Source organism: Amia ocellicauda, chromosome 6 (genome assembly GCF_036373705.1).
Source record: "Amia ocellicauda isolate fAmiCal2 chromosome 6, fAmiCal2.hap1, whole genome shotgun sequence".
Classification (NCBI taxonomy): domain Eukaryota; kingdom Metazoa; phylum Chordata; class Actinopteri; order Amiiformes; family Amiidae; genus Amia; species Amia ocellicauda.
The window spans coordinates 13456319-13483725 of NC_089855.1; the positions used below are offsets into that span (position 1 = coordinate 13456319).

A 27407-nucleotide genomic window follows, 5' to 3' on the forward strand; every position below is an offset into this window, starting at 1 on the left:
CAGTCTGATTGGAGGATAATGCTGAGTACTATACAGGGATAATAGTAAAGATACAAAAAAGGCGGATGGGCACAAATAGGAAACTTAAGCCACCGCCGCGGAAAGAGATATAAATAACCTCCAATTGATCCCATCTTGTGGGATTTTAAATCACGCCTTTAAAAGCCCGCTGTCTCTGTCTCCCTGTTGTCAATCCGTCTAGTAGTAGAAGCTTAAGTGGCTTGAAAGCAAAGTGTCCGTGTAGATTGATTGATTAAAATATCATGAGATTTTAATTAGCTGATATATTAGTTGTTTGCAACTATATAACTATTCTGTAAACTTAAATAGAATACATTATGTCATACGAACTGTATCCTTTGAGATCATTTCAACTAATGTATCGATTTCATTAGACTGGTATATAATTGCGAATAATATGAAATGACTGTCAGTGTTAGTCTACTTAAAGCTGTACGCAAGTATGTTGATCAAGAAAAGTAATTGTGTTAAACGGTGGAAATCCGTTTTCATTTTCTTCCATCTCAAATCTGTGCTGATCTTAATCAACTTAAGCCATTGTATTAGGCCACTCTTCTTTTTAAAACCAAAAGTCTTATATGTCGGCCCATTTTGAGATTCCGTGCCTTTTAATAACCATTAAATTATAGTTTGGTGTTCAGGTTGTTACAGGTGGAATCCCGTCAATAAACCCAATGCACACTGTGAAGACGTGTAGCGCACATGTCCGCAGTTCTGCGCTGCTCAACCAATGGCATCAGTGGAATTGTGCAGATCTGCGCAAAACTGAGCAAACCTGCGCTACAAAAACGCGACCAGAGACACGCTGTCGTGCTTTAGCAGGAATCCAGGGGCACTTGTGCGAGCCCTATGAATAACACAGTGCGGCTACACCAACCCGACCACCGTACACAGGGTGTCGGTTTACCAGCCTGGTGCATAATTTGTGTCTTTCTGGTTTCCAATGCAGCCAGACTTCCAAAACGTATTGTTTGATAGATAGTAAATAAGCCACAGTGGGTGTCCATATAGACAACTGTCTGAAAGCGTGTCAATTGGTTACAATAAATAAATGTGTCAAACCCCCACCGTCTCAGCGGTCTGTAGATGGTGTTACAGATCAACACGCACCTTACAAACGGTGACAGTAGCGTAAAGCTGATTAAAGCGCCAGAGCTATCGATTAGAGATCACGTTTCCAATATGTACTCCCTTTTGACAGAGCTGCAAATGGAAACGTGACAGTCCTTTCGAATGCATAGCAGACAGCTAATAAAGTAAATATGGCATAACAAGTGGTAAAGCCCTCTCTCTCTCACACACACACACACCGCATTGTTTAAATGCCTGGCTGCACTCACGATTTCTGAATTCAGAGCAATAAAAAGTGTAACCTGATTGGCAGCCTCATACAAGGGTAATTATATCCTTTTTTTTTTTTTTACGATCTGGGTACATTAAAAAAACACACACAAAAAAACAGTACTAATAAAATATAATTCAACACCAATCTACAATATGAACCTGTAACACAGCGCGCACGACCCACCAACAACAAGTGAGAATGCCGCACACCGGTGACATCGGCAACGCGGCGCTGACATTAGCAACGCACCGGTGAGCGCCACTTACGTATCTACTGATGAGACTCCGGAGCGCGCTGCAATCCATTCTTGTGACAGCTTCCCTGCAAACGCCGCAGACTAGCTCATCCTTCGTCTGTCCTCAGGGCCATGGCGTGGAAGTGTGAAGAAGCACAGTCCGATCCGGCGACGGCAGTTTAATTCCTCAATGGTCACCTATGATTGCAGATAGGTAGCAGCCCCGTGAAGCGTGCTCATAGTTTTCGATGTTCCTTCATCTGTGCGATATATATCTGGATTTCTTTCTTCGGGGGGGGGGGGGTGTCCTTTTCCAGAGTTTCCGCGGCACTGCTGTGTGTTGTTTCTTTCTGCTTTATCTTTTCATATCCTTCCTGCTCACCTTCCTGCGCCGTGCCTGCGATCCTCTCGTCTCCCCGTTGTGGGAGCTTTTTCTTTCAGTGCGCGTCACGGGGGGCGTGAGCGCCTGCGCACTGCCCCGACACGCCCACTCGCCCCGGGGATACGGTGTAGCCGCCGCGATTGAGGCGCAGTTGCGTTGGGTGGTGGGTGTTAGTGGCGAGCACATTTTCGGGAATTACAAGGTATCCGAGAGGTCAATCATGATTTTCTTCAGTGGTAGCTCAATGTATGGGAGAATGAAAAAAAAAAATCAATAGACACATAGTGGAAGATTGCAGTCATTTGCAAAATACACACATAAATGCATGCATATTATAAGCTACTGTAAACAATCTTATTAAAACGTGTTAGTCATGGTGAAAGCAATGTAATGACCCAGTTCAGGAGACATTTGAAAAAGAAATATCGGTACGGAAGCAACAGTACAAAATCAATATCACCACTGGATTGGTGCGCCTTCTGAAAGATGTCTACTGCAAATTTGCTTCAGATTAAGCCGTTCTAGTGGTGTGATCTAGGGACTTCTGTATTTGGTTCTATCTAATACATTTTAAATGGAAATAATTACATATTTACTCGATTAACGCATGTTTTCTAAATATTCTTGCTTTACACTGGAATTGCAATGTATTTGTCAAATAATTACAAATATAAACATGTTTAAAGGAGATGGATTTGTTGATTATTTTAAAATACTATGTTTTAGATAAGTGAAACAACCTTCTTCAAAAGGTTACACAAAATATTTCCACTCGCCTAGTGCATGGGGTATGGCGTTTATGTAAATGCTTTGTTTCAGTTTTTTTAAACCATCCATTGTCAAAGTGCCCAATGATCATCAATTCCATGCCAATATTTAACAACCCAATTAGTGAATCACACTTCATGTAGGCAGATGCACTGGGAAACAACAATATATAGATGCTTTAGAAAAACAGATTATTTTAGGTTAAAAGCAAATAATAATAACTTCCCTTGTGGATAGGTTACTGAACTGCACACATTGACAGTAAAACAATACATGTAATGACCACAAGAGGTTATGCATTCAGGTGGGTATTCTTTAGTGAAGCACTACACATCCAATGAATTATTGTTATTTCTAAACCAGCATCTTATCAGTGAAGTATAGGATGTATGCTGAATAGTGCTCTTACACAAATAAAATGTTAAGGTTAGCCTAGCTTGGTCTGAGTGATGCCGGACTTACATGTGTCAAGTAATTCAATGCAACAAGCAATTAACGTGTGCAAATTCTTTACAGAAGCATACAGTTAGGTCCATAAATATTTGGACAGTGACACAATTGTCATAATAATGGCTCTGTACACCACCATAATGGATTTGAAAGGAAACACCTAATGGTATTGCTATCTCTCCGAACAAGCAGGAACTAAAGACAGCTGCAGTGCAGGCCTGGCAGAGCATCACCAGGGAAGAAACCCAGCATCTGCTGATGTCTATGGGTTCCAGACTTCAGGCAGTCATTGACTGCAATGGATTTGCAACCAAGTATTGAAACTCACAATTTAATTCATGATTATGTTAGTTTGTCCAAATACTTTTGAGCTCCTAAAATTGTTGGGACCACATATAACAATGGGTGTAATTCCTACACTGTTCACCCAATTTGGATGTGCAAGTCCAGATTTTGGGGGTTGTGTAGGGACCACACACACAAACCTGTAGGTCAGCAGCCTGACATTCTTACGAGAAGCAGACTTGCCTGAGCATGTCTTTCTTTGAAGGAATACATCTTATGGAGCAGCATGAATATTCATCCTTCAGAAACTGCATTTTTGGAATTTGACCCTCTGTAATTGTTAGACATGCGTTAGACACATAACTCATATATTGTAAGAACTGAAAAATGACACATGGACAAAGTTATTCACATACTACAAGTCTATTCTCTGACTACTATCACATAACATAAAGGTTTTCTATACAAACAACTTTCAATGCAACCTAACTGGAATGCATTTCTTAATTGAAATAAACAAATTAAACTCCTGTATATATACAGTCTACATTTTCTTTCCAGAGGGAAAAGAAAATCTTCTTATCTTCTGTTCTTTACTTGGTTTACATATGTACTTTACAAAACATGCCTTCTGTGGGGTGTGTGTGTCCCCTCCCCCCAATAATATTACTAAAAGTCTACACATTATACTTATACTTGCTAACTAATTTTACTAGATCTGCTTCTGGTGGGTATCTAGTGAAAATCTAGTCACTGCATATCATGTATCTTGAGAATAAATTAAATCTAAAGCAGTTCAATATTTCCTGTTAGTAATCACATTGTAGTTTATTATAATTTTAGGAGAGAATATTTGTGTATGTGTATAGCTATATATTTTCAAATAATACCTTCAAGATAATGATAGAGTAAGTGTAATATTATTATTATTATTATTATTATTATTATTATTATTATTATTATTATTATTATCATCATCATTAAAGATATGCATGGTGAGGAGTGTAATTGGGTAGGAACACATCTCTCTAGGAACCCCCATCTGTGAGCCGCTTCACCGGAGGGCAGTGTTTTCATGCAGTGGTCCGGTGCTTTCCGTTGCATTGTGGGAAGCTTCAGAGTAGCACAGAGAGGCGCTTTCGGCGGGTTCAGTTAAAATGGCGCCGTTGCTAAGAGCGGAAAGCCACGGCACACATAACGGCTGCAGGTAGATCTGGACACCGAAACGGAGTCGTGTTAGACAGTTCAACGCCATGGCAGGTCTGGATCAAAAATCCCCCAACGTGTTGTTACAGAGTCTCTGTTGCAGGATTACCGGGAAGAGCGAAGGTAACAATGGCAATGCATACATTACGATATGAGCCCAGTAATGTGATGATTAACATCATAGTTCAGCATCGTAGTGCATGTGAACACAGTCGGTGTTTACAGTGAGACGAGAGGGGGAGAAGGAGAAGAGGCCGTGCACAGGCCAGATCGAGATGACTGTCTTATTTGTTTGCACGTAAGAGCGATATGTTTTATGTCTGGCTTGAGTCCATATATAAAGTCGCTATTTGCACTCCATTCTGACAGTTGACATTTGACAGGCCGGTGTTTATTGGCTGCCCCGTAAATCGTAGGCCTTGTTTATAGATGTTTATTAGTATTATTCTGTAAGTTACAGAGTGGGTCTTTGGGCGTGTGCAGCTGATCCATATTGTCACAACAGTCTGAGTATCATCACCGTCGTTGTTAATTCATGAAAGTGAACGGTTTTTCTAATGCAATTACCACGACTATACTTTTGAACAAAGCTGGAGTTTTGCATTTTATGTATCTCCAAATATCCCCTCCCCCCTGCAAATATGAGATCAGTCACATCAGTGTCTTGCATGCAAAGATGACAAGGACTCTTCAGATGTCTTGGCTCCTGTTTGACAGTAGCCTGTTGTCTGTGAGAATCTATTCCAACTCTATACCGTCACTTGTTATGTAAATAAATGATTGAGAAAAGAAAAAAACATTGTATGCATTAAATAATAAGGTTATAGCATGCACTGAGGCCATGTTGTCTCTCTGTGTTTGCTGTTTACATGTTAGTGGCTTCCTGAAAGAGTTTCAGATGCAACGTTTACTGAAGCCTGCTGTGGCCTAGTTCATTCATTTCATAATGCAGGAATATAATAGATCGGTAGGTGTAGCAGCCTGAATCTCCCTTGCGTGTTGTGACATCTCGGGTTTCTCATTGACTTGCTGTTGTTATACTACACTGCATCACATGTCCAGGTTCCTGGTATTGTGTCTTCCTGATCCCTTTTGTTCTGGTGTTATGGATTAATTTCTCTGTTGCTCAGATCAGCCTGATTGAGATCATTATTATTCTAATCAGACATTAAGAGAGACAGGATAGGAACCAATTACACTAGGAACCGATGTGTCTTTTCTGTTTTGTAACATGGTGTTACAGTGGTTGCTGTTAAAATCACACGCAATACAGACTGGCATTTTATTCGATTTTCCCAGGAATCGGACCATCTTTATTTGATTCTTGCCGATCTCTGTGAATTGAACAGGTTGTTGACCGGCACTCTTGGCTCAGGTTGTGGTGCATGTGATTGTTCTGAAAAGACATCTCTTGTGTCATTCTTCTCACAGCTGAAGTTGCGCACCAGTTCCAGTATGCCGTTCGAGTGATCGGGAGCAACTACGCACCTACAATCGAACGGGATGAGTTTCTTGTTTCTGAAAAGATAAAGAAAGAATGTGAGTTACTGCAAAAAATATATATATAATTCATTTACCTCAGATAAGTATCTTTTATATGACATGAACAGGGACTGTACATTTTTAATTTGTGTATTTGTTTTATGTTGTAATTAGAGGTCACATTAAGTCCCCATAACAAGATTTAATTATTTGATAGAAAGGCAGTGCCAAAAAATAAATGTCCATCTCCATTATGAAATATGCATCTTTTGCCAGGATTAAATATTACTTTTGTAATAACCAATGCTCATCTGCACAGAAAGAGAATGATCACCACTTGAAGCTAGATATTACATAGTATTCACATCATACACAGAATAATCTCTAGGGCCATGAATTAACTGAGACTATTCATGTTTGCAGTTGTGAAGCAAAGGAGAGAGGCAGATGCTGCACTTTTTTCTGAACTTCACAGAAAACTACAATCACAGGTTTGTTTAAAATAAATAAACACTACCTTAAAAATACATATATAAAACAGATGAAGGATGGGGCTCAATTATCTAACCATGTTATATGACTGCCTTTTCCAATGCAGTACTGTTAGGTCCCTCAGGATATCTATATACATACATTTAACATCAAACATTGATACATTAATTTTATTGTTACTGTAGTTCTCTATTAGCCACATTTGTTTGGGAATTGAGATGTTAATGTCTTAACCAAACTAAGAAAAAAAAAAATCACAACCCTTGAATAAACAATGAATATATTTTTTTTCCCTGCACAGGGGGTGTTAAAGAATAGATGGTCCATACTGTACCTGCTGCTCAGCCTTTGCGAGGATCCACGTAAACCTGCTACTAGGGTAATAATGAAATTCAATCTACACTTCATATTTACATTACATGTACATCTTGTCTTCATCAGTTTCATTTAGTCCCTCCCTAACTGTGGATTAGTCTTGCATTTGCAGATTGCAGAAGGAAATTCTTAAAAATGGACACATTTCGGTCTGGTTTATTAATCTGAGTTTTTTTCTCTCCTGTTCTGCTGTCTGTACATAATATGTAGAGGATGCAGTTGAGTGGAAGAAGTGTAATCTGCTAAGGTTTTGTTTTGGAAGTGGCTGATTGTATTACAGACGATTACCCACACTAAAAATATTTACAATAATGCAAAGTGTCAGTTAATACTGCTGTCTTCAATAAGCATGCTGTGGTTTAGATTGCATTTTTAAAGAGTTGTTCTGGCAGGTAAAGTAGAACATTAAGTAATGTCTGTAGTAGTGTTTCAGTACAGTGCCTAAACTTGGCATAATGTGATTTGTGAAATGAATGAATACACACTTTTTCTTCTTCTAGAGAAATTAAATATAAATTGCCTGCAGATATGTTTGGTGGCAGTATACTTCTCTCCACTCTTGAATTAATTTACAGTCGGCAAATTCAACATTTCGGCCCGTTATTGTACAATATATTGAATACATTCTAAGATTACAGATGCTTTCTTTTAAAATTTAATTTTAAGTCATGGCTTATTTAAGTGCTATGTGGAATTGTATTAGTCAGTGCTAGCATTGGAATTTAAAATTGGAATAGAAAAATATTTTTTCCAGTTAGAAAATTAAAACAACGGTATCATTCCTTCACTGGCACATCACTTACTACATTCAAAATTAAGACAAATCTGGTTTAGTCTTGATGTTTGATTATTATTGTCTACACAGACATTCTGTGAGTCTAACAACATTTACTTGGTTTCCATTAGTATCCTAGTTTTCCCTCTCGTCATCATTTTTGAGAAATATTAGACATCACTCTGGCTCTGTAGACAGTTATTTTTCTAAAGCACATCAACTGGTTTGACAACAACATACAAATTAGGTGAAAGGCATGAGCTGAAGTGAAATGTACCCATGCAAAGGGTAAAATACAAGTTTAGCATATTGTTTTGCAGTCCACTAAATTCTGGTTGCCATGCACAAAAATGTAATTTGGAAACCTCACCAGCAAATCTCCATGATGTACAATCTTTGAATAAAGTAAATGTAATAGTTTTTAAACCTCAGACTTGGTTGTTTAACACTATTTTCTGCTGCTGTTTTGTGCGTATGTTTTGTTTTCAATCGAGTTTGTGGAATAGAGATTGTGAAATATGTAAATACTAGATTAATAATGGTTTGTGGAACCCCCCCATAGACATTTCAGTTAAATTGATAGGCTTTAGTGTGTATCGCTCCTCTTCAGATAAAGATCCAAATGTTGATGGTCACGCTTACTTATTTCCTATGCATGCCTAATTTCCTGAGTGCATTTGTTCAAATTAGTGGTGAGGCCAAATGGGTGGGCAGTGTTGAGAAGGTCATAAAGAGAATTTACTTTCCATTTCTATCAAGTCAGTCAGATTTGTTTGTCTGTTTTTATACATGTATAATAATCTGTTGTGTATTGCTTTTCAGGTTGCCAATTATGCAACACTGTTTGCTCAGGCTTTGCCGAGAGATGCCCACTCCACCCCATACTACTGTGCCAGGCCGCAAAGCCTGCCGCTCAGCTACCCTGATAGGAATCTGTGTACGCAGAGTGGGGGCAGCATGGGCAGCAGTGGGGTCAGCAGCCTTGGGATTTATGCAATGAACGGGCCCACACCAACCCCACAGTCGCTGCCGGGCGGGTGAGCTCAGTACCTCTCTGAAGGCTATTATGGGTTGTCTGTTGTCAGACTTTATTTGTTCTGTTTTTCAAGTCGGTGCAAGTCTATAGAGGGTGACCTATGTTAGGCAAATTCCCTTGAATTCGTTTTCCCTTGTTGCCTTCCTTAGCTTTTCTTTTCATGAGCGATATGTTGTTTATTCATGAAGTGTGTAATGCATAATGGGTGCTACGCCTAGTCGACTGCCTATTTTAATCAGGCTTTACAATGTCATGTATGGCATGTCTAAAAGAGGCAAACAGATAGCGTTGGTTCTTCGAAGATCTCTTTTCCAGTAGCTCTAGTCTTAAAAAAAAAAAAAAAAAAATGTGCAGCGTATTTGCATTCTTCCTTTTTTACGTGCTTATCTTTATCAGGATGTTCTCATGGTAGAATGATCTGCAGATTCCATAATATTAATTCCATGGCAATTACATTTGGTACATTTCATAAATAAATGTTTGCAGACTGTCATCGTTTTTGGCGTGTCAGTTTCCGTGTTTTGTGCAGCACGTAATGCCATTGATTTCACTCTGGATAATTAAAAATGAATGGGCTTCCATCAGCTCTAAGCACTTAAGTATTGTTTTTACATGCATAAATGTATTGCCGTTTCTGTCTGAAGCCACACTCTAGAATTAGCATGTGGGTCGTTAATTGTTGGTTGTTTGTATTTGAAGCATCATTAAGCTTTAAAGATGCACTCTTTGTCATTTCATGTTGTTTAAAGCCATCATTCCCAGCAACGAGCAGCAATTTAGACAGGGTCTGCTCCATAAAGTTAGCCTTAAATTGTAATCGGACTATTATGTCCATGAAGCAACAGGCAGGAAAATATTCAGCCTGGCCTTGTGAACTGTGCCGCAGGATGATCGTGTGAGTGGACGTTGGGCCTGCAACATTTTGGGTTAAAAGAGCAGTTTGATAATCGGCATAGCCCCTTTAAGTAATAATAAAATATATACTTTTTAAATTTTTGGTGAAATCGAGTTAGCATAGTAGTCCACAGCTTCAGCAGTAATAGTAACACAGAAATATCTTATACACATGATATGCCTCAAATAAGCAATTAAATGAAGGCCTTAGTAGCATATATATTTTGAGCTCCTATTGATTATGTTTAGGTCCCAGGTGGTTGGCGACTCTCTCCGCCAGCAGCTGGGCGCTCGGTTGGCCTGGAACCTGCCCTCTGCCTCCCCCTCTGCTCCAGCACCTACCTCAAGAGGCCTTCCCAACACTGCGGGCCGCAGCGCGCCCAGACAGCGGCGGGACGGGGAAGCAAGCGGTGTGTTTATTGCCACGTCCGTTGCCACAGACTTACAGTGAGATTTTCAAAGTCTGCAGCTCCAGAATGAAGTTTGCTACTTTCTACATATAATTGTTTACATCAACAAATCTAATGGCGACAGAGTTATTTCAAACAATGGAAATTATTGTTCTGTAGCTAAGAGCCCATGCTAAGCCACTGGATTCAGTAACAAAAACTACACTTCATACTGAGCAGAATGAAGACTTTGCAGTGTGTGTATCCCGTGAATATTGTACTGGATAGAAGGTGGAGTTTCAGCGCATCTTCACCTTGAAAGTCCTCTAACATTCACTGAGAGACAGATGGCTACAATCTCTTTGCAGTGTCCTGTGGTTTACTAAACATTTTCCAAGTGCTAAGAATTTACTGGTGTTTAAGCACTTAGCCCTTTTAAAGATACCGGCTCATTTGAGATGATTAACCACTGACCTTTTCAAAGTTGTAAATATTAATGTTAGAATGAAACGCTTATCATTTTTTCTCTTTCCAGGCACTGTTGAAATCAGTGAAGCTGCCCTAGTCAGAGACATTTTATATGTCTTCCAGGGGATTGATGGCAAGTTCATCAAAATGTGCAGTCCTGAAAACTGCTATAAAATTGATGCCAAGGTAAATTTATTATGAAGGTGGCCTATACTTCTCAAAACGTAAGCATATCGAGCTGAACTTTGATGAATTCAGTTTTCATTGGATTGTACAACAGATTTTTGTGTTGAATACGGAGGGTAATCATCCCTTCAAAGGGTCCAAATGCTTGGCATGCAGTGTGGTTATGTTCTGGTTCTTATTCTGATCTTAATATCTCAAAATACATTGCACGGCTGTATTCTGTACAATTTAAAGGTGCCAATCAATCTCAATTTGTTTCCACTCGAATCCCTGCTCAGACACGAAATATTATTGATGAACAGCTCTTTTCAGTGGAGTGTTCTGGTGATTTTATGGATCAGTTGGTGCAGGTGTGGGAAAGCCTTGTAGCTGTTTGAGGCCGTGAAAGAGAAGATTGGAAATGCAACTGGCCAGATGTTTGCATGTTTGCCCTAACTGACATAGTCACAGCTGATAATCTACCTAAAAGCTACAACTAATCAATATCAAGCCAACCTTGATGCTGATAGCTTTTTAGCCATGATGTCTTCTTACACTATTGGAGGTCACAAAGCGGCCTTTTGTTTTAAATCCATATGTTGGACACCTACTGTTTTATTTTTAGATATTTTGTACTAGTCATTTGGCTAAATATACAATGTATTATTCATTTCTATTTTATCTGTGTTCATGAAATATAATGTGACCTGCCTGACAATGGCAAATCAACTGCCACGCTTTTTAATGAGGATTTTTATGCTGAACATGTTCAGTGCAGTTGTCAGCAGATTAAAGAGGTTATAGTATGATTTCATACATTAGTCTAATCCATACCAAGTTAGATTAATTATTCTACAGCATGTATTCAGTGGATAATGAAATGTTTATGTTTTGGAGAGATTTGACTTATGCATTTTAAAATTGTGGAAAAGGAGCTCCATCCATTGGTTCAGACAACAAAACCTCAAGACCAAAATGGAAATATGCAAATTTAAAATTAAGAATAAGATGCATTTCAATCTACCATTTGACATGGCTGTATAGAACAAACTGACCAGTGCAATTTTGGATGCTGATTTATAAGGACCCTTCTAGAAGTGACTAGATTAGAGGTCAAAGGTCTGCAAGTGAAGAGATACACAAATCTGTCCTTTGTGAATTTCCTTATACTCTCAACACAAATAGCATTAGGGAACAGAAGATTACTATAAATCGAACAATTAAATTATAAATGTCTTCTAGGATATAGATGTTGGAATCTTAACCTAAGCACAGCTCAGTCAATCTTGTACTTTGACGAAGGTAGAGTTAAGCTGTGTGCATTGAGAGCATTTAAAATAAACTTGGCTGTATTTGTTTACCATTTCATATGGGAGTTTAAAACACAGAAATAATTCTCCTAAATGACTAAAAGCAGCTTTTTCACCTATGATCTAACAGTCTGATTTCTGTCCTAAAGTGTAAACCACAGTATGCTTGAAAGTATGCGAAGAATCACACTATGTATATTCAAAGATTATAATATATAATTATCTTTTTTTTTTTATGGTCAAGACTATTGCCATTTACTGTGTATGGTATTATGCCAATAATCTTAGCAAGGCTTGAGGTCAGAGGAGTAATCTGTTTTTTCATAGCATAACTTCTTGACACTTCTACAGCAGGCCCATTAAGATACAGTGGTATAAAGATGATCTGCCGTACAGTTTTATAAAATCAAATAATTACAGCGTATTATCTGTGTAATTCAGCGGCCTGCCAGTGAAGTTTAACGGTGTACTCAACAGGTATGGAAGTTTACAGGAAGGCAGTTTTATGTGTCACATTGAATTTTGTGCTGTTGATTTAGAACAACATCCTGCAGGTATTTATTTGTCCCCCTTGGACTAAGATGGAAACATACTGTAGTATAAGTATAATATAAATTATCGTAAAATTACCTGCTTGTGTTCAGCCCTGTTCTCCATAATTTCTACTGAAGACTTGGCTAGTTTCATGTTGTAGTTTCTATTTCAACTGATTCTGCAGTGTTGGCTAAGATTACAAATACTGTAATAGGAATTCCAGACTTCAGTTGTGAAGATGCTCCCTTAGGCTGATTGTCAGGACATGAGATGTGAAAGCCTATCTATGCTGCACTCGCTTCAATTGCCAATTGACAACTTCATAACATTTTGTAACATTCTTTTGGTTCCCCTACACTCCCCCGCAGTCAACAGGAACACGTCTTGGCTATCAGTAGTAAATGCAACAATTAAGAAATTGCAGAGGAATGTAGGAGAATAAAGTCATGGTTACCCGTCCTCCTGGCTGACATGGGTTGACACAGCATTAAAAAAACAAAAACAAACAGATTCTGGCCTTAAAGATTTTAGAGGACATCACACATACGGCCTTCTGTTGTCATCCTGTAAATCTGCTTCTCAATAACAACCTATATTGATGCCTTCATTTACCTTCATGTGCTGTAGTCTGCATTTGTGCTCAAAGTCCATTATAACTGATGCAAAGTTCCCAGATTGATTGTGCTCCATTCTAAAGTGATTATACGTCCCCTATTTAAAGTAACTGTTAATGCAAACTATTGACTATATAAAAAGGGATGAATGAGGACATAGTTCCTCTCTGTATATGGCAAACAGGGGACAGGGACTCTCATTGGAGGTGGAGGTGGATGTGATGTGACTTTTTTCTTTTTTTAATCGACACAATCAATGTACTTCAAGGCATCTAAAGTGCCTACAAATGAATGCTCCTTCCAAGGGTAAAAGGTTCTAAAAAGCTCCTTTATTTCTTTTTCATTGTAATCCAAGATGCGTAATGCATTAACAGACTTACGGGATATAGTCCGTCAATTCAGACAAATGGTTTATTTTTAAAATGTGCTTGCCTGGATATAAACAGCCTTTAGCTGCTTGGAAAATAATTAAATTAGTTGATGTGAGCTTCACTGCTTAAACAGGCACTTTAAATCTCATGACTGTCGACTACAGACTGATTTGAGCAAATGCAAGGGATATTTGCTGTGTTACACACAATACATGTTGTTTGATTTTGTATTTTTCCCATAGATTGCGATATCAAAGTCCCTTCGAGACATCACTAGCAGACTGGCAGAGCTGGGCTGGCTGCATAACAAAGTGAGAAAGTACACCGACCAGAGGAGCCTTGACCGGGCATTCGGGCTTGTTGGCCAGGTAGCCTTCAATAGAATTTTTATTTTTCTAAAAGTATGTTGAAACATGAAAAGTCAAGGATACATAACAGATCATCATGTATTCTCATTTAATTAATTGAGATTTTTTTGCTCTAGAGCTTCTGTGCTGCCCTTCATCAGGAACTCAAGGAGTACTACAGACTCCTCTCCGTTTTACATTCACAGGTATGAAACTGCTTGAATAGACTAATTTTGTTTTATCTTTATTTTTTTTCTACTCTCCAATCTTCCCATCACAGGTTTTATAACATACTTAATGAGAAACCATTGATTTACAGTTGTTTATTCTTTTCAAATTATATATTTTTTAAATACAAAATACATTTTCTTTTGAACTGTTGTCTTAGTTTTGTGAATCTTCAAACTATTTGTATACTTCTGAATCATATATTAATGTGATTTTGACTGTTTGTAATCATATAGGTAAATATAATTAATCTTGAATATGTATCTGTACTTTGTCATTGTAATATTTACCTCCAGGTAAAACCTCCTGTAGTCCATGTCTGGCTCTATGTCCTTTGTGTTTTAGAAATCTGTTTGTCTTTCTCTCAGCTGCAAGTTGAGGATGACCAGGGAGTGAATGTGGGAGTCGAAAGCAGTTTGACACTCCGGCGCCTTCTGGTGTGGACTTACGACCCCAAGATCAGACTGAAAACTCTGGCAGCTCTTGTAGATTACTGTCAAGGTGTGTGCCTTTGTAAATATGTCGTTTCTGTGGTCCTACATAGCTCACCAGTTTAAACGAGTGCATTGCATCATACATCCGGTAGAGCATGGGTTCCCAGTTCCAGCTGCAGTTTGGTTCACTCGTGTCTTGAACACGCAGCTGGGACTTGAAGTGTTGGGTGTGTGTGTCAGGATAAAAATCTTTCAGAGCAGTGCCTCTTTTAATGAATTGTCATTGTGAAGACTTAATGTAGCCCCTTGAGTAATGCGAATTGTGCACTGAGGCATGACCTCACTGTAAAGAACCTTCTTCTCATCTGCATTTTACTGAAGGTTGAGTAAGTTTAAAAGTGGTGGAATATTGTTTAGAAGTTTCCTCCTAGTATCCCAAACAATGCTAATACAATACTTATAATACTTATACAAAATTTTCAAAAGTATATCTTTCTATCTTATCACTCATCACATTTATATCACTGTAAAGTTAGGTATTTTTTTCCATGTATACTTTCTTTCCTTTTGAAATCATTTTGTTCATTGGAAACTCAAACCTGCTGGGCTCTGCTGGCTCACTTCACACTGTCTAACTTGTTGTCACAGGGAGGAAAGGGGGAGAGCTGGCCTCGACTGTCCATGCGTACGGCAAAACCGGGGATCCGAACATGAGAGCGCTGGTGCAGCACATCCTCGGCCTGGTGTCCCACCCCATCCTCAACTTCCTGTACCGCTGGATTTATGATGGAGAGCTGGAGGATACTTACCACGAGGTAAGCACTCTACACATCCAGGTTACAGTGTCTCATATTTTATGGAGTATTGATTTGAAGTAGGGCATGATGGTCAGAGTGTGGATTGATGGCCAGGTGGTAATAGAAAGCTCACTGAGCGTTCATTGTGCCGTCTCCCAGTATGGTTTATATTTTCTTGTCACAGTCAACCCATAGAGTCGTGCAGTGTACCTTTGCTGCACCTTTTGCAAATTATGCAGGGTTGGTAGTTGTGCACTGTTCTGCTAGTTTGATTTCAGTATTTTCAAATCAGACGGGTGGTTAACCCTGGTCCTGGAGAGCCGCAGGGCCTACAGGTTTTTGTTCTGTTCAGATTGAGAAAAAATTGAGACCACTTAACATTGATTTCTGAACATGGAGTGGTCTCTTAATTTTTTCCATAGCTAGATATTTATTTATGTATGTATTTACGTATGTATTTATTTATTGCAGTTTTATTCTTTACAAAATTCAGCAAAAAGAAATGTAAATAATGCAAACATGTGAATCACTTGCTCCCTCATGATGAATTTAAACTCGCGCAAATAAAGTCATAATCGTACAAAAAGTTAAAATTACATTAAATTGCCCTCAAGCTTTTCCTGTAATTTACCACTGTAACCTATCTTTTTACATTGTTTGTGGTGTGTGTTATGTATAATGAATCGCGTTGTTGTAATTTAAAATACTATTTTACTCATTCCATTATATGTCACTCTCGTGTTGTGCGTACATGCAAACTGGGCCAAGCTGAATGCATTCCTAGAGATCAACAAGGATGCCAATAGGGCACTCTGCTATATGAAGTGATGTCACCTATGATGCTTTGTCCTCTGGACATACGTTTACAGAGCTGTCACATGTGTCAGGTTGTGAGCAGAGGTGTCTTGAAAGAGTGTTTGCCAGCAAGTGCACAAAGCAGATGTAATTTTGGTGGAAATCTCGTATCCCCATGTTTATCTACACATCCTACTCGTACCTGGGTAATTGGTTAAGGACTAGAAGAAGTAAACTTTATATTTACACAAGGTATGATGTAGTAACACTAAGAAAATACTTTCTTGTAATAGCTGTATGTATGTTGTAGGGCTGCGTACATTAACTATATCTAAGGAAGCAATACAGGCTTATTTTATTGTGGGGTATATTGTAAGTAGCGTAAAACAATGAAGCAAAAAAACAAATGCTACATTAGAAATTGAAAAAAGTCACCTGAGTGATTCATATACTGGTTGTTTTGGATGAAGGGAAAGGAAATAGTACAAGAATTTTGCTTGAAATGGTTACTGTTCAGAAACCTTATGAGAGAAAAAGAATGCATGGAAAGTAAGTGTTTATCTGTGAACTCCCGTTTTATGTTTTGTGTGTACTGCCCTCTACTGGTAGTAACGGCTCATTGATTGGTGTGAACTACATTCATTATTATAGCTCTGGACACAGAATTAACAACATCCTGTTTGTTTTCTGCCTGAAATCTGAAAAAGCAATGATACATTCCTACCATTTTCTGTCAGCTGAAGTTTTTTATAATGCACTTCATCAGCATGTCATTATAAATGCAGATAATAACTTGAAGGTGTCTGATTCCCCCCTGCTGCTTCTACCTTAACTTTGCATTTTGACAAAATTGCAAATCAGCAGCTTGTAATAATAGAATATTATTGCCTTGGCTGAACTTGTGAATGACTTCCATTGCAGTTTTTTGTCGCCTCCGACCCGACAGTGAAGACCGACCGACTCTGGCATGATAAGTACACTCTGAGGAAATCCATGATGCCCTCGTTTATAACTATGGATCAAGCCCGGAAGGTACAGAATATTATACACTTCAACTGATGATAAATGGTCCTGTCTAATGCCAACTGGCAAAGACATATTTGTAAAATGATATTGCTTCAAACCATTAAAACAAGTTTGGAACAAATAATGTGATCAGTTACGTGTTTTAAAAATGAATTAATTGACTGTGCTTGTTTAGTATGCTTTATTAAAGACATTGTTTTATGTTTTGTTAAAGTACATTAAACATATCCTCTGTAGAGTAGTTAAGGGATGACCATTCTGTATTTTAAAGTTATATGTAGCATAGTATCTCCATACTAAAGTGAAGAAAATGCTAATCCAATAACCATACTTTCATTTCAGGTTCTTCTCATAGGAAAATCAATTAACTTCTTGCATCAAGTTTGCCACGACCGGACTCCTCCTGGGAAAATAACTCCAACATCAAAATCTGCTGATTCTCCCAAAGATGGTGAGATCTCGTAGTATCCTCTCTGTGATGTAGGGCTGTCAAGATCTCTCCACGTGTGGACAACAGCCTGTACAGTAGTGACCAAATCACAATTTTCTAAATGATGAAAAAGGTTTAGCAAGTATGTCAGACTGCATTCTGATGCCACTGCAACAAATGCAAGGAATCAACAAGTAGAGTGAAAGTATGTATGTCTGGCAAGCAGGTATTTTCCGTTGCTTTTAAATGTAGTAAAATATTGACAGTGTTGTATTTAGTTGCTCTATTTGCCACCAATCAATGTGACAGAGAGGAGAGGGGCTTTTACAGTTTAATTATGATTGTCCTTGCACAAATAGCCTTGCCATGCATTTTTAATGTTCTGATGGCCAGTTGCTGTCTTTCCAGCTGCTGAGCTATTCACTGACTTGGAAGGGGCCTTCCAAGGGAGAATTGATGCGGCCTATTTTGAGACCAGTAAATATCTCCTGGATGTCCTCAACAAGAATTACCTCCTGCTGGAACACATGCAGGCCATGAGGCGCTACTTACTGCTGGGCCAAGGAGACTTCATACGCCACTTAATGGATCTGCTGAAGTGAGGAAGCCCCTGGAGACTGCTTTACTGATAACACTTACATTTACAGTTATTTTATCTCTTCCTCTATGTCAATGTGTCCACACAACTACACAGAGCAAGGAAAAAACTGTGATTTACTTTACAGTTACTGTTTTTTTAATTACACATGTTTTATTAAAGCTGGCTACTTAGTTCATTTACACAACTTGTTGAACCCCCATATATTGTACATTTTGTATAATAATGGTGTAAAGGGAAATAACTTGAGATTAGTCCAATTAGATTACCTGATTTTAATGACAACAGCTATTATTTTAGGTTATATATATATATATATATATATATATATATATATATATATATATAATGTATTGATATCTGATCATTATTACTGCAATAAAGCTCAGCTGAGTGTATATGCCCACAAGTGTTTGAACGAGATATGCATACAGGCGCTACGGGCTTCAGTACGCAGTGCTTTGCTAAAGACCTTTTTTGCAACATCTGGATTATTAAATGTATATTGTCAAGTGATGCTCAGTCAAAACAGTGAGTACAGCTTAACTAGAATGTTGAATTACAGAAGAACAGAATCACAGCCAGCAAGATTTTGTATTTAAGTTTTCTTATCCGTGGTTAATAGTACACATATCACTATCCAGAAGATGATGCTTAGTCACTGCATTAGATGCAGTGGGCTATCATGAAATTTTGAATATGGACTTAAAACCTGTAATTAGAAACCTGTTAAAAACAAAACATGATATTTATGTTGTATATGTTCTTCTCTGACAGACCAGAACTGGCAAGGCCAGCCACCACTTTGTACCAGCACAACCTGACGGGCATCCTGGAGACTGCAGTGAGGGCCACAAATGCGCAGTTTGACAGCCCTGAGATCCTTAAACGGCTAGACGTCAGACTTCTTGAGGTACAAACCCACAACAAACATTTTTATTGGCATAGAAATTCTGCAAGTCTAAATTGAATGGAGTAAAATTTAGGATACCCTAAATACTCTTCAAATAAACTAAATGTACTTGTAAGGTTTTTATCTTGATCTGCTTCCCAAATTAAATGTTACCCTATCTACATTTTCTAATTTAGAATTGATTTTTTTTCCCTTTATGTTTGTTTTCTTAAACATCCAAATATTTGCTCTAATGTGGGTATAACTATTCACCTAACGCCCTAAACGGGACCAAAGTGTCACCCTTTCTGCATTTAAGTGCAATTGTTTTACTCGATTACTCAAAACAATTCTCTATAAACAGCCTAAACATGACCATAAGACTATTTGTATTTGAATCTATATCCCTATTTAAAGCTTACCAGATAATGTTTTTATTATCTTTTATTAATGAACTACAATTGTCAAGTTATGCACGTTGTAAAATATTTTTTTAAGAATTATATTTCCAAGAGCAAATATTCTTACTGTGCCAGTGTAGTTTCTTTGAACATTTAGAAGGAACACAGAATGAGGTGTGTTCAGCCAAGCAAGATTATATGTTTATTGTGGTTTCAGACTTTTTTTTCAAATTATATTTTCCTTAACGGGGTGTGTACATATGGAAAAAAAACTTTATTGCAGTTCTCTCCCATTATAGTGTAGCTCACTCCAAGCTGGAGAGAGCAGAGTGTTTCTTCACATAATAACTGTGATCCTGTCCTGATCCAGGTATCGCCTGGCGACACGGGTTGGGATGTGTTCAGTCTGGATTACCACGTCGAAGGCCCCATTGCCACGGTATGTTCAGAGGGTTACTCCTCTCGCCTCTCGCACTAATGCCTGGGCCTCCCTGCACTCAAGTACCAGACATATTTATAGCTCTGCAGTCTCTCTATCAATAATGTATCGGGATTGAAAAGATTGCTTAGGTTAAGTTGCTTAAAAAACCTTTGTCGTCTTAATGAACCAATTTGTTATACTGCACTATTAAAAATAAGTTGTAGTGGTTTTATTTTATTCAGTGCAATAAAACTTTAAACACAAGTAGGTTTTCATTATTCATTCTTCTCAGCGTCCAAACAGATTAATTGCTTCTGTTATCATTGTCACATAAATGAAATGTGAATCCTTTACCTCTTGTTCTGAAACATTTATGTTGCAAAGTGAACTGAAATGTCCTGTATCAAACCCTGACCTGTGCTCCATATAGTGCTCTTCCAAAGTGGAAAAGTTATAAAATGACAGTTTCCCTGTTTAGTGGCAAAAACAATGTGTTTAGTGAATAAGTATTAACGACGTGGTTTGGTACTTTGTTCAATATACTTCCAAAACTCTAAAAATTCTACGTCTAGCCTTTTTGCATTCTTGTTCACTGAATGTGTTGTATTATTTTAACCTGACATAGACTTCTTGATTAACTTCGGGAGTCTCTTTGGTTCTCTTTTCTGGATTCTGTCAGATGAGAGCATGAAGGGAATCGTTTTTTTTTAACATGACTGATGCTGTGTTGATTGTGCATCCAGGTTTTCACTCGGGAGTGTATGAGCCATTACCTCAGGGTGTTCAACTTCCTCTGGAGAGCAAAACGCATGGAATACATTCTCACAGACATCTGGAAGGGCCAAATGTGCAACGCCAAGCTGCTCAAGGGCATGCCAGGTGAGCGGACGAGCATCAAACTCAATCTCTCGCCTTTACATCAGTTCATGTCTGTGCCAGTCGAGAAGAAAAAGGAGGACAAATAGGCAAATTAAATGAGAAAAGAGGTATAACTTTGATTAAAGGTGTATTTATCTATGTATTTTAAGCAAGAAGAATGATTAAGTATTTTTTATTTGCTATAAGCAGGTCTTACGGAAATACCTACTCTTTTAAAACACTTATTTTATCTGCAGTGCTCCACTAGGTGGGTGTATTGTACTTTGTATATTGAAAATGATTACCTCAGGTCTGCTTATTCATGTTGTTTTCTACTATGTGCATTGAACTGAATAAAGATTTCAAAGTGCAGGTCAGCTTTTTAAATATGAGACGTTTTAAGCACGTGACAGAAAGTAGGGGTGTTCTTACGTCACCCCATGTTGCTATAAACCGTTTTATTGAATACTTTTAATTTTTGTTTTTATTGCTCACCTCTTGATGAAGGTGCTGTAGGTCCAATGCCATCTCTCTGTAGTTGTCTGTTTGCGTTCGTGCCAGGCTTGTCCTCAAAGCTCCCGTTTGTCTAAAGTATTTTGCTGCAGCTGTGAAGCTGTCGCTTTCATGGCATGAAAGTCTGGAGATGTGCTTTTCTTCAGCGGTTGCCAGTGATGTCAGGTTGATTCAGCCCCAAGAACACGTCTCCTGAACAAATTCCAGCTGACGACTTGAAAGTGATTGCTCTTGACTTAAAAACTTGTACAACGAGAGGAAAAGATACAGTTATGGTACTTAAACAGTAGAAGGAGGATCTAGCAATGGGATAAGACTATATTTTGGAACCCTGCAATTTTCTCTTTAGTTAACTTTATTTCTTTACTACTTTATTTTCCTCGGTCTCTAGCAAATGCTGACAATTATGGATTTTTTGCCTTTTATTAGCTGCCTGATACTGGTAATTGCTTAACCTCTACAGTTACTGCTTTGTCCATATCTGTATAACATTCATTTATAGTTCAGAGGCTAAGGTACCAGCATTCTGTTTAATAGGGAAAAAAAAGCTGTCGACTTCACATTAGTATGATTTACCAGGAATGCTTGGTATACAGTACATTCCATTTATGGATTGTATCAGTCCATCAAACAGTAACCTGACCTTCATAATACTCAGCCAGCAGTATAATGTACATGTCTTCCCACATGTATAGTTTTGTCAGGGCTAAGATATTATTCAAGCTTAGCAGTGCCCTGATAAGATCATCAAACCATTTAATTTGAAGAAGACCATATATAGAAGATAGGAAATGCAAACTGGGGCACCACTCCCAGATAACAATATCCCCAAACCCCAAAAAAACTAAACGTTCAACTCTTGCTCGATTAAAAGAAGGTGAAACAAATAATATGTAACTGATAATACCGAGAACAATGTTGCCCTTTTATTGAACAGACTGGGACATATTATAGCCTATTCCATGGCAAGGTGAAAGTCCAGCAGCACTAATTGGGTTGACCCTCCCATTGCAGTGTGGTCTTTCATTTCCTAATCCCCTGCTGTTGATAAAAGAAAGAGGGCCCTGAAAGAGGCTGGCCACGGAGCCCGCGGTTACAGATGATTTGACTGAGTGATGAAAAGCCAGTAAATGTTTAATGGGCTCTGGACAATTGTGGGAGCCCTGTCTGAAAGAGAGGGGGGAAAATGTATTGTGTCCTCATGGAGACATGATTCTACCACTGCTATGATTTTGATACCTTAATATTACATGTTCCCGTGTAAAGTTTCCCTAGCTTTGCGAATGAGACAATAGTGAGAGCTTAATGGCCTCTGATAGCTCATGTAACTCTAACTAATTACCTCTATATCTGTACCATTAGGAGCCAGAACAAAGATTTAGCTTGCCCCAGGTTTATACATCTGTAATTTAATATTAATAGTCCTCACTTGCCCAAATGTTTGGTCGTCTCATGCTATATGTATTCTGTTCCATTCCGTGCTTCATTTCTTTGTAAAGGATGGCCAGTATCTACGCCTGTGAGGTCAGAAAGTCATACTGTTCATCCTCATTTAAAACATTTTTATTGTTTATTGCAGAGCTCTCCGGAGTATTACATCAGTGTCACATCCTGGCATCAGAAATGGTTCACTTTATTCACCAGATGCAATATTACATTACATTTGAGGTAGGTTGTCCTTTCTCCGGATTACCACATATAAATGGTTGTTTGTATATATGCGTGTGATCTTTTGCAGGTTTGTGAAAGTGGCTACATGCTTCTGAAGTAGAACATAAAGTATGTCCATTATCTGTTCAAAATACTTGTGAACTGTTTACTGCTGACATTAGGTTGAATTTCAGATGAACTCCGAACATGAAGAAATATAGGAAACTCAGACCTGTCATCGCATACATGAAAGAAAATGTCAAGAACATTCCAACACAAACGCCAGGTTGTCAGAAATGTGGGACATGTAGCTGCTGGAGGAGCATTCTTCATCTGACGTGTTAAATCATGCAGTACAAATTCAGTTTCTCAGTACATTCCAAAAGATCCATGCTCCTATACAGAGTAATAAAATGCAGCTTGCTAAATTCCTTCTTTATCTGATTTAATTATCAAATCAATCCTGTAATCCTGTTGTTGGATGACAGCTTTAGTGCTGTGACCCAGAAATGTCTGCTTTTCGATCGGTGGCTTGATTCAGCCATTGCTGTAAAGTACTGTGAACCCTTTGTTTTATCGGTTCGCGTGAAAGTGTGTGTGACCTGTTGGCTGTTGATTGACGGCCTCTCTGGGCTTGCAGGTGCTGGAGTGCTCTTGTGATGAACTGTGGAACAAAGTCCAGCAGGCCCAAGACTTAGACCACATCATTGCTGCTCACGAAGTGTTCCTTGATACCATCATATCCCGCTGTTTGCTGGACACCAATTCCAGGGTGGGCAATTCAAACCAAGAATATATATAATTTGACTTCTTTTTATATTTACAACATTGGTTAAGTGGTTAATATAACTTGAAGATTAAACATAAATCGTATAGTACTGGGTTATGCTCTGGCTCACCCTGTGCTGGAAGAAAGTGTCTGGATGTTGAATAGCAGGGACTCCCCTGTCTCCGCAGGCCCTCCTGAACCAGCTGAGAGCCATCTTTGACCAGATCATTGAGTTCCAGAACGCCCAAGATGCTCTGTACCGCGCCGCGCTCGAGGAGCTGCAGCTCCGACTGCAGTTCGAGGAGAAGAAGAGACAGCGGGAGACGGAGGTACACGGCCGCGCATATAGAGCTGAAATGTTAATGAGAACCCCCTTATAGCACTGCGTTTTATATCTGAGATGCAGCCTCTTTCATGGATGTGTGTTTCAGAGTTCAGTCAGTTCAATTCGTAAGAATAAAACCTTTCCAGCGCAGATTGGCTTCGTTGTGCTGGTATGAACACATGATGCAGATGATTTGTTCTGCACTGCAATACTGACTCGGTTGCTCTGTATTTCAGGGTGAGTGGGGAGTGACAGCAGCACAGGAAGAAGAGGAGAAGAAACGAGTTCAGGAATTTCAAGACGCCATACCAAAAATGCGCTCCCAGCTTCGAATACTCACACACTTCTACCAGGTATGCAGCCACGCCACACTTTCTGTCTCAGTGGTTTCCTTCTTCTACCCCTCAGCTGCCTACAGTTCTAGTGTTAAGCAACCGTTTGAAAGGAAGTATATCTCCAGAGAGCGTAGATTTACAGATATTTGTCTTTCAGGGTATCGTCCAGCAGTTCTTGGTGCTGCTCATGACCAGTTCGGATGAAAGCCTGCAGTTTCTGAGCTTCCGTCTGGATTTCAATGAGCACTATAAAGCCAGGGAGCCCCGGCTCCGTGCCTCTCTGGGAGCAACACGGGGGCGACGCAATCCCAGCATGTAGACCACCTACCTGTAGCGTTTTATACCAATTTTCGATAGGGCTACACTGACCTTTTTACACAGTGTCAAACACCTCCCGAGGTTCCATGTCATTGCCAAACAGTGCAGACGCTCACTAAATGCTCCAGAAAGCAGAGTGGTTAAAACAATGTGGAATTTGAGTAGCACGAGGTCACAATGCTGTCTGTTTTCTGCTCGTCTGATTCTGTGTAGAGAAAAGAGATGATTGTTTTGCTTTTTTTCTCCTTTGTTTACAGTTCTGAAATCTTACATTACGTGGTGCGATTCATGTCAGTGGTCTCCTGTCTCTCCATTTTTTTAACCAGTTTTGCACTTTAAAGAAAATGTTTCCACCTTCTGCCCATGTCTGTGCCCAGGCCCTCTGTCCTAATATCAGCCCGAGTCAAATTAACTTAATCTTTGTATTTGCATATATGAAAACAATGTTTTTATCTCTATTTTAATAATGCACTAGCTATAGCTGAGCACATATTCCTCAGTATTGATGCAGATTCCCATCCTCCTTGTACCTCTGTATTAAAAACGAACAAACAAGTTACAGTCTGAAACATTTCTGAGGTATGTATTGAGAGGACCTCTACTGCACAGCCAAGGAGCTGAGCCGACCATCAGTTGTCGAATCCTTCAGTGTCCTGACTTCCACTCTGCATTAAGATATTGAAACATGTCATTTTTTGTTTTTGCTTTTCCTTTTCCTGTCTTGTTGCATTCAATCATTCCCCATGAGTCCAGTCAGAAGAAGACTCGTGTGACCTTTGTCCTGCATGGTTAATTAGCATTGTTATAACCGATTGCCTCATCCTGAAATGCACAGGCCAGATTTGTCAAACTGTTTACACTGAAGTGCACCATATTTTCCGAAACTAACCCGAATCTGACTGTTAATATTACGAAGCAAATGATGTGTGAGATGAAGGCTTGCATTTCAAAGAAAGTCCATACCTTGAGACTCCTTTACCCAAATTAAAAAAATGAAATGGTGTAATTTACACTTTGGCACCGAACCCTTGATAAATCTCCTCCATGTCGGTCAGTTCTGTATGTAACCTGCTGCAGTGGATCTCATGTTAAATGTTAGCCGTTCTCCACTTGAAACTCGCTGGGGGTGGGTGGGATGAGAAGGGGTGGGGGGGCTTTTGTCTGTGAACTTGTCCGTAGAACACTGACCCTGGAGCAAAACCTGAGGGAAACCCCATCACTGATTTGTATAGCACAGATGTATATAACGCAGTCATTAAAAGCCATCTTGTCATTTATTCTTAAATAAAATACGTCCTTTTTTATCACCACTATTGATGAAAGTGTGTTTATTTGGAAAGGGGGGTGGAGCAGTTACTAGTTTTTTGAAGAACTCTAAAGATTTCGATTTTACGCCAGGTGTTCGCAACTCCAGGCCTCTTGTGCTTGTTTTCTGTAGAGTGTAGAGGATTGCATGTTTATTTACCATGCTCTGGATGAATCAAGATAAACTGAAAATGACTTCAACCCTAGTTCCTCTGGAGCCTACCTCAATGTAAAAGAAGTCCCTCTAAACAAACTGATAAATTACACAAAACTGTGAGCACGTGGTCCAAAGCACAATCCATAAATTAAGTTCAAATCCAAAAGACAAATGTTCGTTACCAGTTGTTTTCTTGTGTATGGTTCTCTTCCCTCCAGCTCCTACAGCACCCCCAACAAACAAGCAGCGCTGACTTCCTGGCATTTTTGTCAAAACCAGGTCAATCAGGGAAGCCTGCATGTCAGGTGCTCCCCAGAAGTGAATCATCCAGAGGCTTTAGGGTGTAGGGTACTAATGTTGTGCCGTTCAGGGCGGCCATTTCAAGCCCTGCCCTACACTGTGCCACACAGGAAGCTAAATGTCCTGACTGTTACCTTGCATGTAAAAGATAAGACTTACAAACTTTGACTTGCTTCTAACTAACATTTTCCAAAAATGTTTTGCTTAGGTCTAATTATAATCGTCTGTAATGAAATTAACATTAACTGTATTCAGTCAGGACATTAACAGGAGTAGCACAGTGAGGATGAGTGTGCACAGAGATGGTGTGAGAATTGTTTATTCAGTACTATTGAATGTGCGTATGGGAATGATTTGTCCAAAGGTACAGCTCATTGATTTCTGAACTTGGATTGGTCTCTTTTTCAGAGCTGTATATTTTGGCCTTCACAAAACAGTGAATTACAATGTCATTTTTCACCCTGGTTTGATTGACCTGATGTTGCCTATCCTTTTCCAAACTGAGTCCACTTCAGATATATCCTCACAGGATATTTTTTTTGTGAACAACAATATAGTAAAATCACCAGTGAGTTTCTGATTACTACATTATCACTGCAGGACCAGCAGATATAGTTCATTACAATTGTAGTACAGACCTCATCACTGACCAAAGAAAGTTCTTTATGCAAAACATTGTAACTCATCCTCCCCGCTTCACATGACTTGAGCATTTCAAAACCATATCTCTTAATAACATGCAAAACAGACATCGACAGACACATACCCCATTTTAGGGTACATATTATTGCAAAAGTCCAATATATCCAGCTGTTGATGCAAAGTCTTCTCTCGCAGTAAATTTCCACCTCCTTCATTGGCCAAGCTAAAGACAATCCATCCTACATCACAAAAGGTATGAGTATATATAA

The 27407-nt window shown here is 38.9% G+C and overlaps 2 protein-coding genes across 5 annotated transcripts in view; one reads left to right on the top strand and one right to left on the bottom strand.

Annotated features, from left to right (window-relative positions):
* atp11a (ATPase phospholipid transporting 11A) overlaps positions 1 to 2021 on the bottom strand; it is an 82704-nt gene extending 80683 nt beyond the window's left edge. For all 4 annotated transcript variants that reach the window (XR_010816979.1, XM_066706186.1, XM_066706185.1 and 1 more), the window contains exon 1: positions 1633 to 2021. Coding sequence is in view for 3 of the 4 variants with exons in the window: in XM_066706186.1 (XP_066562283.1) it covers positions 1633 to 1671 (39 nt within the window). In the remaining variant the exon portion in view is untranslated. The remainder of the gene's footprint in view (positions 1 to 1632) is intronic.
* A 2588-nt stretch (positions 2022 to 4609) lies between these two features.
* On the top strand, positions 4610 to 26044 carry tubgcp3 (tubulin gamma complex component 3). The gene is made up of 22 exons (XM_066706189.1): positions 4610 to 4815; positions 6124 to 6231; positions 6598 to 6665; positions 6968 to 7045; positions 8639 to 8853; positions 9996 to 10156; positions 10671 to 10789; positions 13840 to 13965; positions 14082 to 14150; positions 14541 to 14673; positions 15255 to 15421; positions 17120 to 17230; positions 17567 to 17675; positions 18063 to 18252; positions 19030 to 19165; positions 19916 to 19984; positions 20710 to 20845; positions 22917 to 23005; positions 23628 to 23759; positions 23945 to 24085; positions 24318 to 24434; positions 24574 to 26044. The coding sequence occupies exons 1-22, from the start codon at positions 4740 to 4742 to the stop codon at positions 24733 to 24735; spliced, it is 2712 nt and encodes a 903-aa protein (XP_066562286.1). The 5' UTR covers positions 4610 to 4739; the 3' UTR covers positions 24736 to 26044.
* Positions 26045 to 27407: the final 1363 nt, after the last annotated feature.